This window comes from Sorex fumeus, unplaced genomic scaffold (genome assembly GCF_029834395.1).
Source record: "Sorex fumeus unplaced genomic scaffold, SorFum_2.1 ptg000005l, whole genome shotgun sequence".
NCBI lineage: Eukaryota > Metazoa > Chordata > Mammalia > Eulipotyphla > Soricidae > Sorex > Sorex fumeus.
Window position 1 is genome coordinate 6,252,780 of NW_026606062.1, and position 16,603 is coordinate 6,269,382.

At 44.8% G+C, this 16,603-nt stretch overlaps 1 protein-coding gene across 1 annotated transcript in view; it reads right to left on the reverse strand.

The window, feature by feature from the left end:
- The window catches only part of DNER (delta/notch like EGF repeat containing), a 332,962-nt gene that overhangs the window by 123,475 nt on the left and 192,884 nt on the right, over positions 1-16,603 (reverse strand). Inside the window, exon 6 of the mRNA XM_056122053.1 lies at positions 4,112-4,265. Within this exon, the coding sequence (XP_055978028.1) occupies positions 4,112-4,265 (154 nt within the window). The remainder of the gene's footprint in view (positions 1-4,111; positions 4,266-16,603) is intronic.

Consider the following 16,603-nt stretch of genomic DNA (forward strand, 5'->3'; position numbering starts at 1 on the left):
GCCCCGTCTGTGACCCCAACATCACTGCTATACTATTGCCTCAAGACAGCACAGGGCTTTGGGTGGTCACCCTGCATGCAGCCGACCCTGGTTTCATCCCTGACACCACACAGAGTCCTCCTAGAACCTCTAGGAGTGACCCTTGAGCACAGAGCTAGGAGTAAGCCCTGAGACCCAAGTAGCCCAAACTACCTTCCTGACAACACACACACACACACACACCAACACAACAAAAATACTTCCTAAGAAAAATCCCACATTAACTCCCTAAACCTCACTCCCCCAGCTCCTGGTTACAAATAAATAAAAGGAAAGTCAGAGGAGAAAGAGAGGCAGTGCGGGGTGTTTTGCAGTATCACTGCTCACCCAAGCTGGGAAGAGCATCATGGCCTGGGTGAATCTCTTTAAAATATATATATTTAAAGGCAGAAATCACCAATTAGTTGGGACAAGGAAGTGCTTTGAAGTTGGAAAATGCTTTGTACAAAGCTAATAATATTTTGGCAGTGGTGGCTTCAAACGGGTATATGTAGCTCTTCTGCTCAGAAATAGCTCCTTGGAGGAAAAATTATATTCCTGAAATGAGAAGGCTTTTATAGAATAAAACCTGATTAAAGAACTCAAGTTTCTACTTAATCACATAGTGCGAATCTGCCAGGCCCGGAGCACATCACCGGCTGGGCTCAGGAAATAAGGAGCAATAATACAACATGCCCTGCCAGCCTGTTTGATGTGGAAGGTGGAAAAGGAGAGAAGAAAAACAGAAAGTGTGTCAGAGGGAGAAGAAGCCAGGAAGAGAAAACAGAGGGAGAAGCAGCAAGGGCTGAATGCCATTCTGTTCACTCATTCCTTCAGCAACTTTTTCATGAGCCCCTACTATGTGCCAGGTACTGGGTAAAATCGGAGAGAACGTCCCCGAGAACAGGTGAGACACTCCAGTACCACAAGCTCTGACTGAGACTGTTGGTGGAAAGATCTGGACACGTCTCGCATTCCTGAGCAAGGAGACCCTGAGAGTGTCTTAAAGATCCAACAGAAAGGAGGGATTTAACCACACAAGCCCATCCATACTCTCTCACGGATTCCTGGAAACAGCACTGGAAGCGTCTGTGATGCCTCACATACTGTGTGATCTCAGGATGAACAGAACTGTTGAGAATAAGCCCAGTTCTCACGGAGCTTATGTCTGGGGTTCGGGGTTCCCGGGGCAAGAGCAGAGAATCAAATGGATACATGGACAAAGTCAAGGGCTGAGAGCTGGAGGCCAGGACAGGAATGCCCAAACGAGAGGGAAGACCTGGCTTAAAGCAGTTATCTGGGACTTCCTGAGAAACAGGGCCACTCGAAAGAGGACCCGGGCTGCCCCTCGCTGGGTCACCACTGGTCCAGCAGACTAGCTGTCACATCCATAGTTTGCCTCCGGGTGCCATCTTAGCTCACCAACAGCCCTGGCTGAGACTCCCAGTTGAATCCCAAAATGGATTAGTGCCATTCAGAGATGTCTCTGGAACCCAACCATTTACAATCTAGACTTTTACATTTATAATCGCGGCCATGTGAGTTTTTATGATATTCAAAATGAGCAATGGAAAATAAATTATCAAGTGTCTGCCCCTGGCAGGTAGGCTTGAATGGTGGTGGGAAATGTCGAGCAAAACAAATGAGAGAGAGAATATTGGGAAAATTGTCTGCCATAGAGGCAGGGTGAGGACTGGAATGTGTGTGGTGGAAAATGTGCACTGGTGGAGGGATGGATATTCCATCATTGTATGGCTGAATCTCAAACATGAAGGCTTTGTAACTCTATCTCACGGTGATACAATTTTAAAAGATGTAATGTGGAATCCATGCCCAATTCAATCAGCTTAATCAATGGGTGAACAGATAGCAGTACTCGATGCGTGCTGAAAGTAGACTGCAGTCCGAATGACGGCCATTCAATACCTCTATTGCAAACCACAACACACATAAGGAGAGAGAGAGAGAGAGAGAGAGAGAGAGAGAGAGAGAGAGAGAGAGCAAAAGGGAATGCACAAAAGGTGGGGTGATATGGGGACGATGGGTGGGGGTAGTGGGAGGGATACCGGGATCATTAGTGGTGGAGAATGGGCACTGGTGAAGGGATGGGTACACAGTCATTCATGACTGAAACATAAGCACAAAAGTTTGTAAGTCTGTAACTGTACCCCACGGTGATTCATTCATAAGGTAAAGGTAAAGGTAAAGGCCCTCCCGTTGATCATCGATTTGCTCGAGCGGGCCCAGTAACATCTCCATTGGAGACTTTGTTGTTACTGTGTTTGGCATATCGAATACTCTCGGTAGCTTGCCGGGCTCTCCGAGAGGGGCCCAGTAACGTCTCCATTGGAGACTGTGTTGTTACTGTGTTTGGCATATCGAATACTCTCGGTAGCTTGCCAGGCTCTCCGAGAGGGGCGGAGGAATCGAACTCAGGTCGGCCATGTTGGCCGCTTGTAAGGCGAACGCCCTACCCGCTGTGCTATCGCTCCAGCCCAAAGGCCCTCCCGTTGATCATCGATTTGCTAGAGTGGGCCCAGTAACGTCTCCATTGGAGACTTTGTTGTTACTGTGTCTGGCATATCGAATACTCTTGGTAGCTTGCCGGGCTCTCCGAGAGGGGCGGAGGAATCGAACTCGGGTCAGCCATGTTGGCTGCATGCAAGGCAGACACCCTACCCGCTGTGCTATCGCTCCAGCCCATAAATAAATAAATAAATAAATAATAAAATAAAAGAAAGAAAGAAAAGGAGGCCACTGCAGGAGGCCTGGAGCAGAAGCCTGGGTATAATCGCCAGGCACAGAGAAAGAAGGCTGGCAGGAGGGTCCCAGACAGAACTACAGCAGTTAGACAGGAGGCTGCAGAGTGCAGGGAAGAGGAGGGAGAGAGAAGAGACAGAGGACACTAGGGGTTGTATCTCCAGGCAAAGGACACTAAGTCCACATGCATGTGGGGGGGGCAGATGGGAGAATGCTGGTGTACCATGGCACAGTCTCCTAGTGGGCAGTGTGGTGAGGATCAGAGGAAGGGGAAGGGGAGGGAGACGGTGGACAGAGGGAGGCGCCCAGTGAGCTCAGAGATGAAGCAGGAGATGGAGTCATCCCTGGGTCCTGGGATGACTGACCCAACAGTGGTATTGGGGAGGGGCTACTAAACAGAGATGCCAAGTGGGGGCTGGGGGCGGAGTCTGACTTAGGGGTGTGAATTTCCATGACAGATTGTGAAGCTGACAGTTCCCTGTGAAAAGGATCCTTTGATATGTCCTCACATGGAAAGATGTCTATGATCCACCAGGGAAAACAAACAATACGGCCATCTTCATACTGTAATCTCTATTGTGGGGCAAGGGGCAGGAAGTAAGTCTCCTAACACAGTGCCAGTGATAACCTGGACTACCCAAGTAGTGCTTGGGGGCCTCCAGAGCTGTCCCTAGCATCATATGGAGGACCATGTGGTACCAAGGCTCACACCAGGGTCGGCCATATGCAAGGCAATAAACTCTGTACTATGGTCCTACAGTAATTATTTCTTAAAACACACAGAAAAATATGTGATCATCCAATCTCTCTACTGGACCTTGTTGCTTTATAAGGGCACTAGATTACTCAAGTCCCACTCTCTTTCCATCTCTCTCTCTCTCTCCCTCCCTCCCTCCCTCCTCCTCTTCTGGGCCTTATGGTTTACAATACATATAATGAAAGTTATCAGGTATATCCCTTTACCTGATTTCAACACTCACTTCCTATCTGCAATGATCATTTCCACTGGTGAAGGGACGTTATATGGCTGAAATCCAATCATGAACAACTGTGTAAATGTATATATCACTGTGATTCAATTAAAAAGAAATATTTCTTAATGGTAGAATTCTCAGACATCAGAAGTACCCTGAAGTCAGAAAACCAGGCAGGGGCGATACTAATTCATCCCTGGGGAGCACCATCTCCCACTCCTGATGATACAGTGCAGGGGCTCAGGAGTCCAAGGAGATCATGGAGTCACCTTCCCAAAGGGCTGGAGAAAGTCACTTCAACCAGCCTTAATCAACCCACTGTCCAGAGAGACGAATAACGATCACTCTGTCAGATCTACCTGCAAGGCAGACGCAGGTGAAGTTGCTTCCCTCTTGCTTCTCCTTGGCATCCACGCAGCTGGCGTTGTTCTGACAGGGGTGCGCCTGGCATGCATCAAATTCTTCACAGAAAGGACCCACGTACTGATCATCACAGCTACAGGAAAATGTTGCCTGGAACGAACACACAGGGTTTGTTACATGAAAGCCACCTAGGATGCAGACATTGGCAATGACACGGGGACTTGAAGAGGACCACTTGCCTTAATTCAAGTTGGATTGGTTTCCCACGAATTTCCAATATTCTAGTTCTTTGAGGTCTGGCTCATGCTCTATCTGTGCACACGTCTCCCCGCCACCCAGGCTTAATGCAATTCCCATGATCAGACTGACCCGTTCCTCCACCACCCTCTTCCCCACCTCCTCCAGTCATCAACCGATATTTTTCATGGGAACTGCTATTTTTGTTGCTACTTGTTAGTGCATTTGCTTCAGTTACCCGTATTTCATATAAGATAGGAATCATCTGGTATCTGTATTTTATTTTCTTCTTCCACTTGGCAATATCCCATCTACTTCAACCCCTGTTACTGCAGAAGGTGAGGTTTCGTCTTTTGTAACAACTGCTGAGCATCCCAATAAGACTTCATGCGTGGATGTAGATATGTGGGATTACACCACATCTATATCACCACAGCACCGCTCCTCTATACAGTGATACCACTACCAAGGATTTTAAATACATCATTTACATTGCAAGTTGGTTAAAATGATATTTTTGGAAGAAGTTGTCTTACTCTGTTTCAAGCCTTTCTTTTGATTGTTCATTCTTTATTCATGTTTACCCCAACTGTTTCAAATTTTCCTAAACTAGAAATGGAAAGAAAAAACCCCAACTCATTTTAAGCAAAAAAAAAAAAAATGAAGTTTTGCTGACCTGACAGAGAAATAGCAATTTTGTTAGAGCAGATATATTGTACAACCATCATTAAATTAGACGTCACTCCAAGCAACTGTAATCTTTCAGCACGGATCCTGATTACATTAGCACTGTAGCACTGTCCTCCTGTTGTTCATCAATTTGCTCGAGCAGGCACCAGTAACATCTCCATTGTGAGACTTGTTACTGTTTTTGAATACACCATGAGGAATTTGCCATGCTCTGCCGCGTGGGCGGGATACTCTTGGTAGCTTGCTTGGCACTCCAAGGGGGACAGAGGAATTGAACCCGGGTCGACCACGGGCAAGGCAAGCGCCCTACCTGCTGTGCTATTGCTCCAGCTCAAGTTGAAAAAAAATAGCTCAAATGTCCTACTCATATCACCCTTCAAAAAAACTGAGAGAACTTGTCCTGAAAATAAGCCTTAATGTTCAGTCATGTATATTAAGTCATGGGCTTAAAGAAAAATTAAAATTAAAAGGTATGCTTATGATTAAAGGTATGCTTTCATTAATTTTACTAACACAATCAGACCCAGACGACAGCATTGGAAGCATAGAGGGGGCAAGAAGAGTGTTGAATCAACCTGGCCATGCTCAGGGGTGACTGTTGATGGTACTCAGGGGACCAAACGCAGGATGGCCTCATTCAAGGCAACCTTGTTACCCACTGTCCTATTTCTCCAACCCTAGAGGAAGCTGAGAAGCCTGAGGGGAAAGTCTTGTTTCTGCAACGACTAATAAAAGTCAAATCAACTGGAGCCTTCCTGCTTTCTTCTCAGTGCAGCCCGAGGGATGAGACATGTCTCAAAGTATCTCCAGCCTGGTTCCAAAAATCTGGTGGTGCCGTGGGTAGCAGGAATATCTCACTTCATAAAGAAGAGAAGGAGAAGAGGCACAGGAGAAAGCCATAAGCAAACCCAACTGGCAAAAATCAAAGCAGGGTAGGCACAGAACCTCTTCCCAGCGGTCCCTGGCCCCACATAGCAGACAGATGTTCAAATCCCACCAACACACGCTCCTGGGCCCACACACCTGCCATCATTCCCCCCAGATTCCTGCCCCTAAGATGGGAAAGTAACTCTTCCTCTTCTCCAGGAGCTAACTCAGCAACCCAGCTCCTCCACGCCTCCCCCCACCCTACACAGTACACACCTTCCTCCTATTCTTCACACCAAGCAAATAAAATCCTTCAGCACACCCAAGAAGAGAGGGCAGTCTGCTCTTCTTCTGTTCTCATCCATTTCTCAGTAAATTTACTCCTTCCTATTTATTTCCTTTGTGGCCCTCGTTCCTCCCTTCTTTCTTATAATGCCCACCCTCTCTGCCAACCATGGTTAACAGCAGGAAGTTCTGCTTGATCATCACACTGTCTTCTAAGTAAAGGTCAGTGTTTGGTAGATTTTCTTAGGTCTTCTAGAAAAACAATAACAGCTCCCCCTACCCCCAAATTCATGTCAAATGCAAACCAGGATAAGGCTTTCTTTCCGTCCCTAGACCATGATGACACAGATGATGATTCTAGAATAAGCTTACGGAAAGTCTGTACAATCTGCCATGAAGTAAGATACTTGGAAGGCTAGTTGAATATTATCAATGCTATTTTAACTTCTAGATTATAAAATAGGAAAAAAATTACATAAATTTAAATGATCTATTATTTATTTCTTACCTACCAATATAGGCTGGAGCGATAGCACAGCTATAGGGCATTTGTCTTGCACGTGGCTGACCCAGCCGACCCGGTTTCGATTCCTCCGCCCCTCTCGAAGAGCCTGGCAAGCTACCAAAAGTATCTCACTCGCACGGCAAAGCCAGGCAAGCTACCCGTGATGTACTCAATATGCCAAACACAGTAACAAGTCTCACAATGGAGACATTACTGGGCCCGCTCAAGCAAATTGATGAACAATGGGAGGACAGTGCTACAGTGCTACCTACCAATATGCATACTGAATGTTTAGATTCCCTAATACTTAGTACATGGGTGACTTCTGGAGGATACCCATGCAGAAGTGATGATGCAGAGTCACTGTCTGGTCGCCTCCTACTTGCAGCTACATGTCTCCTACATTTCATATTGTCCTGCCCAGAAACAAGCACACTTTCTAAGAAGAGCCATGGGATCCCAGCGAGCTCTGAGTTGGCACCATCTGTAGATGGCCTTTGCCACAGACAGACATGGGAGGCTGAAGGGGCCAACCCTAAAAGCAGCCCAGAAGCCAGTGAGTCAAACAGGACTTGAGCGTGATGAGAGTAGACTATAGACCGAACAAGATTGCCACTTAATGTCTCTTGCAAACCACAGCACACAAAAGGAGAGAGATAATAAAAGGGAATGCCCTACCACAGAGGTAGGGTGGGATGGGGGGATGGGGGTGGGAGGGATACTGGGACTGGTGGTGATGGAGAATGGGCACTGGTGGAGGGATGGGTATTCGATCATTGTATAACTGAAACCCAAGCACAAAAATTTGTAAGTCTACAACTGTACTTCATGGTGTTTCACTAATAAAAATTTAAGAAAAAAAATTAAAAAATAAAATGATAAAATGTAAAAAAAAACAGGACTCGAGGTTGAGTTTAACCAAGGACTTGCTTGGTTGAGCTCAACTTGAATGACTTCAGCCCAGCCAGCAGATTTGGACAGGGGTGCTGTTTCACAGAATGCTTTTGATAAAGAACCATGGCAAATCCTTTCAAGATCCCGTCTCTTTTCATTTATGAACACATTTTCCAGTTCTATCTTAGAAACCAACAAAATGGGAAGAAAGACAATGGTTTGTCTGAAGTTATAGCCAGTTGTCAGTTTTCCACGTTTATCACTGCTTTGTGGGAAAGAACTATGGAAGAACAACATTCTAGCAATAGTGACTTCCTGTCTGGAAGCCAAGTTTGGCCTGATGATGTGAGTTTTTTTCTCTCTACACAAAGTTTCACAGATAGGAGCATTTCAAAGGTGGTCTTCTTCATAGGAAACCCTTCAAAGATCTCAAAAGCAGAATTGCTTTTGCACCATGAACCTAAGGAAGGACTACTGTACCATTTTAGGTTTGGGCTTTATTCTTTAAAATAAAGATAAGTTTTGCTTAAAAAATAAATAGGAAATTCCTTTGCTAGAACTGTCTTCTTGGGAAATTCTGGGCCTGGCTCCAGTGTCCAGTAGAGCACACACCACTTATGTTTGCAGACGTGTCTGGAACGCCTTGTGCATCTCCTGATTTGTGGCTGCCTCTGAAACATGCAGGCTGTGTAGAGTGCCCAGAGCAAACAATTCCAAGTGGGGCTCAGTGTCACCATCAATCACTGCAAGCCATTGTTCCTGGCAGCTGTCCTCTGAAATTTAGTCAGTGTCCAGACATTCCATATAACAGATAAATTTCTTTCCTTATTTGAAGGCTACATTTTGCATACAATTCATCTTACCAAAGTTCCATGGAAAATATGTGACCCATGAAAATATGTTATTAAGAAGTCCCAAAATCAAATATCTTTGAGTGAGTTTTGATGGATGCTCACAAAACAGCTACACATATTTTGTTGGCTTTGTTTTAAGCCTTGAAAATAACTTGAAGGAATGGATGAAAGGTCTAATTTGGATCAAGAAAATAAATGAATTACTTCTGAAACTTGGATGTATGTATGATGGATGGATGTTGATGTATGTATAGATGGATGATGGACAGATGAATGGATGGATGAATAGATAGATGGATGAGAAGCTGAACTATTTGCATACTCATGACAATAACCCTTTAGTTAAATATTTATGTATTCTGTATAATATCATTCATAAATCCAGAATATTTTCCTAGAATAAAGAAACTTCCTATATTGTTAAATCGTTTATCTAATAGTTTCAAGGCTGTTATCTTGTCAAAGGCCATCAATAATTTTTAGGAAACTATGTCTGTTATGATATTGTTGTCAAAAACTGTCTGACTATTGAAAACTGTTAATTGTTAGCTCAACCTTGAGAAATTTAACCCACTGATAATGGCATTACTTGTTTAGGGCTAATGAATTTAACCAGAATATAAGACAAGATGGGCAGATTTTAAATTATTAGCTAAACCAATTTTGACTATAGTGCTTAGTTCAATAGCTAGGATATGGAAACCCCACAAATGTTCGAATGTCCAGTGACAAATGAATGGGTCAAGAAGTTGTGCTATATACACAACAGAATAAGAAAAGACGAATCATCCATTCTTGATGCAACTAGAATGGGATAGAAGGGCATTATGTTAAGTAATGCAAATCAGAGAGAGAAAGACAAATATTGGGTACTCTCATTTGCGACTGGAGTGATAGCACAGTGGTAGGGCATTTGCCTTGCGCACAACCTGCCTGGCCGAGCCAGGTTCGATTCCTCCGCCCCTCTCAGAGAGCCTGGCAAGCTAGCCGTGATGTATTCAATATGCCAAACAAAGAAACAACAAGTCTCACAATGGAGATGTTACTGGGCCCGCTCAAGCAAATCAATGAACAATGGGAGGACAGTGCTACAGTGCTCATTTGGGACAGATATGGTCAAAACAAGAGAATATATAGTATTGAACAATGACAAGCCCTTGGTCTTGGATTACAAAACTGAGATTTCCAAGCAGTAGAGGAAAAGGGGAAGAATGATGGGGGTAAACTAGAGGTAACACAGGGTAAACCAGAGATGACATGGGTAGACCAGAGGTGACACGGGCTAGACTGAAGTGACACAGGGTAAACTAGAGGTGACACAGCGTAGACTAAAGGTGACACAGGTAAACTAGAAATAAGACATGGTATACTAGAGATGACACAAGGTAGACTAGAGGTGACATGGGGTAAACTAGAGGTGACACAGGTACAGTAGTGGAGGGTCGTAAGCACTTTGATAGAGGTGACATATAGTAACTGAAATCAAAACCATACACATTAACACTTTTATAATCATGTTACCTAAACTATAGTAATATTTTAATAATAAAATTAGAAACTAAGCTAAATTAAAGGTATTTCCTTGAAACATTATTTTACGCTTTCACTTAAAAGTATTTTTCATCATTAACATGAAGAATGACCCTGAGAGAATTTCAATTTTCCCAAAGCAGAATTTCAATTTTCCTCAAAATCCTGAAGTCAAACATTTCCTTTGTTCATGGATGAAAGTTGCAGTGATAGGGAGCTCCCTTGAAAAATGTCCAGCTTCATAGAAAGATTGCATTCATCTGGGGAACATAAAGTAACAAAATAGGAGACTAACACCCAAGAGTGGCCGAGATTAGTACCAGGAGGTTTGTTCCATGGCTTGGAGGCCAGCCACACATGCTAGGGGAGAGGGGAGCTCAGATAGAGAAGGGAGCACCAAACAAAGGGTGTTGGGAGGATCCTCCCAGGATGGGAGAAGCATGCTGAAAGTAGACAATAGACCAAACATGATTGCCACTCAGTGCCTCTTTTGCAAACCACAGCACCCAAAAGGATAGAGAAAACAAAAGGGAATGCCCTGCCATAGAGGCAGGGTGGGATGGGGGGAATGGGGGGTGGGAGGGATACTGGGACCCGTGGTGGTGGAAAATGGGCACTGGTGGAGAGATGGGTATTTTATCATTGTATAACTGAAATCCAAGCACAAAAATGTGTAAGTCTAAAAAAAGGAAAAGAAAAATGTCCAGATTCAAAAACAAAAAAGACCTGCCAAGCTGCATTTATTTAACGAACATTAAACAAGTACTGACCAGGTGCCAAGCACCCTTCCAGAAGCTCCGGGATCCCACAAGCAAACCATGTTTTGTCACAGAGGTGACATCCTCGTGGAACTACACACAAGGACGTGACTGGAAGCATTAGTGGCCAGACATTGTTTTGCTGGACATCATTTATAAAACCCTTAGAAAATCCATTTGCTCAAGAACCAGCCAAGCTTCGTTTTAAGGAGCAATGTAAATCTCATTGATTTGGTGCCCATAAATTCAGACTCTGGTGGAAGTTCAACTTCATCAACAGGGAAGACATTTACTATACGAACAATTTATGAAGTACAGAGCCAAACAAGTGAATAAATAAGTCTAAATTCCCTAGTCTGGACTCCAAGGACCCTGGCCTTATTTGGAGGTGGGGAGGGGCACATTGGTTGTTTTTTTTGTTTGTTTTTGGAATCATTCTCTGCAATTTTTCTTTCAGTGGCACCTGAGGCTCAAGAACCAAGAGAAGTTTTCTAAGGAGCTTTATTTCTCTCTTTCAGAGCCAGAATTGATTCAATCTACTTTACCTTTCCCAGAAAAGAAGTAAACAGAAAATACATTTCCCTCCCTCTGGTGTCCCTGAGACATTAGTATCAATATAAAACCCCCGGCTGACCAGGCATTAAATCTCCTTGTTTATAGAGCTGGCTTCTCTGGAAGGAGCTCACTAATCTTCAGGCTGTCAGGTGGGTCTTACGAGATCCATTTTAGGAACTGAGAACAGACTCTGCTGAGCAGTCAGACAAATTAAAGTGCCACAGCGAGGTCAAGCCTGGTCCCCACAGCCAGCTCCTCAGCCCTTCTTCTGCCCTCTCATACGAACAGCTCTTACCTTCATCCAAAATGCCCCCAGTGCCAGTAGCATTTTAGTTCTTGTTCTAGATGTTTTTTCTTTTCTTTTCTTTTTTGTTTCATTTTGGGGCCAGTACACCCAGTGGTGCTCAGGGTCAGCCCTGGCTGACTCCTGGCTTTGTGCTCAGAGGTCAGCCCTGGAGGAACTGAGGGACCATAAGGAGTGACACGGATCAAACCCTGGTTGACCATACATGAGGCAGGAGTCCTCCTCACTGTACTATCTCCCCTGTCTGTCGCTTCTTTACTCTGGCTGGCTAGATGCTTTTCTGATCAGTATCATCAAATATCATTGGGTTCACTGATTCCAACTTTCTCTAGCCTTGAGAATAACAGCAGGGCTGGAGAGATAGTACAGGGTTTATGCACTTGCTTTTACGTGTACCTGACACCAGTTTGATCCCTAGCCACGCATGTGGGCCCCAGGACATGACTGAGAGTGATGGAGTAATCCCTGGGCACAAAGCCATAACACTGAAAAACAGTTTCGCTCCTGGGGACTAACAGACTTCCTCCTTTGAACAAAAATGAATCACAAAACTGAACATGTTTTCCTCCGGACAACTGTGGCATCAAGGAAAGGCTGTTGGTCAACTGCCGTGTCCAGGGAAGACCTGGCTGGCTCAGTCCACCCTGCAGTCCACCCTGCAGTCATAAGTACAGCATGTCCAGCCAGGCCTGGAGAGAGGATTCCTCTTATACAGCCAACAACTGAAAATTAAGAAGACGTTTCTCAACTAGTTCTCCATCCCTACAAGAGGGTCGGAAGGCACTGTCTGATGCCTAGCCTAACAGCCCTATACACTTTTGGCTTCTAATAGAGGGGAGAGTTGAGATAACGTGGTCCGTAAAGATGCCTCCTGAGTTTTCAGCATCACTTCTTTGAGTCAGAGCTCATATTCTCCTAAGCACGCTTGAGTAACCAAAGGCTGTGAGCCCCATTTAACTCGGGCAACCATGCGGCATCTATCAGATATGGAGCTGTCCCCTGATCCCCAAAACACTGGCTCTGACCAGGCGGGAGGTGGAGCCCTAGAGGCCTCATCTCAGCAACCCTTCCTCAGTCAAGTACCCATAACCCCCAGCTCCCAGGTTTTGGGAACCAACACCAGTGGTCATTCAGGTGTGAAAGTCTCATGAGCTGGGGGAGAAGGCAGCTGGAATAGAGATGGGATCACTAAGACAACGATGGTTGGAGGGATCGTTCAGGATGGGAGATGTGTGCTGAAAGTAGATAAAGGACCAAGTGTGATAACCTCTCAGTATCTGTATTGCAAACCTTAATGCCCAAAAGTAGAAAGAGAGTATGGGGGAAATTGTCTGCCATGGAGGCAGGGGAAGGGTTGGAAAGGGAGGGTATACTGGGAGCTTTGGTGGTGGAGAATGTGCACTGGTGGAGGAATGGGTATTTGATCATTATATGATTGAAACTCAAACATGAAAGCTTGTAACTGTATCTCACGGTGATTCAATATCAAAAAAAAAAGAAAAGGAAAGGAAAAGAAAAACAGGAAGTATAGAAGGGGCAAACACTGTACCCCAGATCAAAAACAGCAACCGTAGCTGTATCTGCCTTTGACTCAACCCAGGTGAGTTGCAAAACAAAGGTCTGCTGTGTCTCCTGTGCTCTCTCAGACAGGTAGAAGTTAGCCTTAATGCAGAGCCAGTAATCTTTAGAATATTACTATTTGGATAGAAACTTGAAGAGACAGTCTGAGATGTCTATCTGTGACCTCGCCGTGTTTATAAATCCGTCTTTCCCCAGTCCAGACCTCACAGGAGCACGTGGAGACAGTGCCATCTTATCGGGAACACAGTGATCTGTCTCAAAGGAGAACTCCCAATTTTTAAATTCTTGTCCATTGGCTATGTTTTATTAGTCTGCTTTCATGATGCATGGAATTCAAACAGCATACTTGTGTTGCTTCCAACCTATTATTTTATGTCCCCATTAGTTTTCGACATACGATTACTCATCTCTTTGGGCTCATTCACGACAAATGGAGGGGCTCGTTCTTTGTTTTTTAAGCTTAGAGACGAGCACGTCACCAAAACGCTTGAGACTCGACATTCATGAATTCAAGGAATTCATTTCTTTGGCTTCCATGTTAAATTCTAAATAACAGAAACAATCACGAGAATCCTGCTGTTCCTTCCTACCAAAGAACGTGGAAGTCGGCTTCGTCACACAGGGGGGTGGAAAGTAATGTTTTTCAGAACATTTGTCAAAGGAGTTTCTTTCCAAATTGGACAGAAAGATTGGCAAAATGGAGGCATGCAAAAGTGATTTGCAGTCATTCTCAGCTCTCTGGAGTGGCCCATAATTAAGCATAACACTCCCATGTAATCAGTCTCGATCTTCAATTCACTAACATTGGTATGTTTATTCGATGCTATGTTCCAATCCATTAACAGAAGTAAAGTTTGACATTTGAAAAGCCGAAAGCCACGAAAATATCCTCTTTTATTATATTTCCCTGGCCAGGGGGGAGCGGGGGAAGGGGGAAGAAAACATATTAGTGCCTCATATAAATGACAGGCCATTCTACTTTCTTATTTTAAAATTCCATTTGGCCCGCTAGTTATTTCCTTTGCTGTAGAGCAAAAGAAATTGCTAAAGAAGAACTTGAATAAAATGGACATCTGGATGTATACATTATTGATGGAAAGGAACCCGATGAACAGAAAGCCTCAGATGGAGAAATCTTCCTATGAAATTCATGTTTTATACTGAAAGTGATGATGAGAGAGCAGTGGTAACTGTATACATGGAGAAACCAGTGAGGACAGTGCGGGTGGAGATGATCATTTACCCACATCAATGCTGGCATGCACTGAGTCAGAGTAAGGGAACGAAACGCAATAAATCAAATCACGACGAGCTCTGGCACCACGACACAGGCGGAAATTAGAAGTGGGACTTAGGGAGCTCACGAACACCCCCGATCCCTCTCTCCCCATTAAGCACACTGGCCCTGCACACAGCTCAGGGAATGGGGACGGGAGGGGAGCGAGTGCTCATACAGAGGTAGTGCCCAGGCAGCACTACACCTGCACCAGGTAGGAGATGTGGCACCTCCCTCCCCGGCAGCCCCTGTTCCCTGTCGGGCCTGGCTCCCTGGCCCCCGAGTCTGTCCTTAAGTCGGTGTCAGGGGGCAGTTTCTGTTCTTTGAAGGAGGATCCTCGGAGCCCTCAAGACCTGTGTGACCATATGAAAAGCAAGTTGGGGAGACAGATCTAAAGACCACTGGTGTGACAGCCAATGTCCCACCCCCAGAGTTCCCTCTCAGAAACCCATCCTGGGCTCTCGCTCTTCTTTCTTCCTCCTCCCCTCCTCCCTCCATCCCCACTGCCCTGCCTGCTCACGTACTTTTGTCACTAGTGTCAGATCTGTAGCAGTGTAGCACTGTCCTCCCATTGTTCATCGATTTGCTCGAGCGGGCACCAGTAATGTCTCACAACAAATTGTGAGACTCGTTGTAACTGTTTTGGGCCACAGGGAGCTTGCCAGGCTTTGCCATGCAGGTGGAATACTCTCGGTAGCTTGCCGGCCTCTCTGAGAGGGGCGGGGGAATCGAACCTGGGTCGGCCATGTCAGCCGAGTGCAAGGCAAACGCCTTACCCGCTGTGCTATAAGCAAGAAAGCAAAACACAGCACTCAGTTGACAGAAGGCACTGGTCCCACCTTCTTTAGAGAGGGCGCTGCAAGTCACCAGCCCCACTCCTTCCCTGAGGAAGAATCATGGCATATCCAGTCTATTAATATTTCGGCCACCACTCCAACAGAATAGCTTTCATTCTATAATCCCTGATATCATGGAATTTGATTAGAAGCATTTCTACAGTACTTGGAGGGTGGGAAAACTCTGTTGATTTTATTGCAAAAGATTTTATTTATATAGACTCCCTGATCTGAGTAAAGCACTTCTTATTGAATTTCTCCTCACACAAATTGAAATCACACCAGCAGAAGGGGGTATGTTCTATCATTCATTTGAATTAAATCTGAGCTCATCAAACAGTTTTTTTCATCATTTTAATACCGACTCTAAGGTCTTTGATAACTAATAATTCCGTTTCTATTGGGTAACAAGAAAATAATCATTTTAATCACTTCCAGAAGAAACCCATCAAAACACATAACTCACAGGTGGAAAAGAATTAGGTAGATTGACAGGAAAGGTGAATCCTACTTGCTTTAAACTGTTATTATTTATAGTAGTCTCATGAAGTGACTTCTTGGCAGCGGGGGGGGGGGGGGTGGACAATTTAATCCTCTGATTCTGAATGATAGAAAAAACTCTGCTCCCAAACTTTGACTATAAGAATATTAAACACTGTGCGCATCTTTCTCTCAAACATTTCTGGCTCATATCTCAATTTTAAAGATTCTAGTGATGGTCATTTTTTTCTAATTCATTCGTGACTTGGAGATGAGATTTAGAAGGTTAATTCAGTATGTGCGTGTGTATGTGTGTGTGAGAGAGAAAGAGAAAGAGACAGAAAGAGAGAGAGAGAGAGAGAGAGAGAGAGAGAGAGAGAGAGAACATGGCCTTAATTCCCCAGAGGCATCATCAGAAGGGGCTGATGAAGTGTCTTGTCTCAGGGCTGGAGGGTGTGGATGTGGGGTGAACACTTAGTGCCGATAAAAGCTCTGACAAAGGTTATACTACTTGTCTTGTGGTTGCCAGCCTTGGCAGTCCTTGGCATGGGGATCAATTTCAAAGAATAGTTTCACTTTCTGTTTTGGGGACACACCCAGAGGTTCTCAGGGGTTTTTCCTGGTTCTGAGCTCAGGGATCACTCCTGACAGTGCTCAGGAAACCATATAGGATGCTGGGAATTGAACCTGGGTCAGCCATATGCTAGGTAAGCACCCTGCCCATTGTACTATCGCTCCAGACCCTCAAAGAATAGTTTCTAATCCAGAGTCTTGGATGTTCATGTTGAAACTCTTTCAGGAACCAACCCAGGCGGTGATTTCCTTGGGGGCTCCCC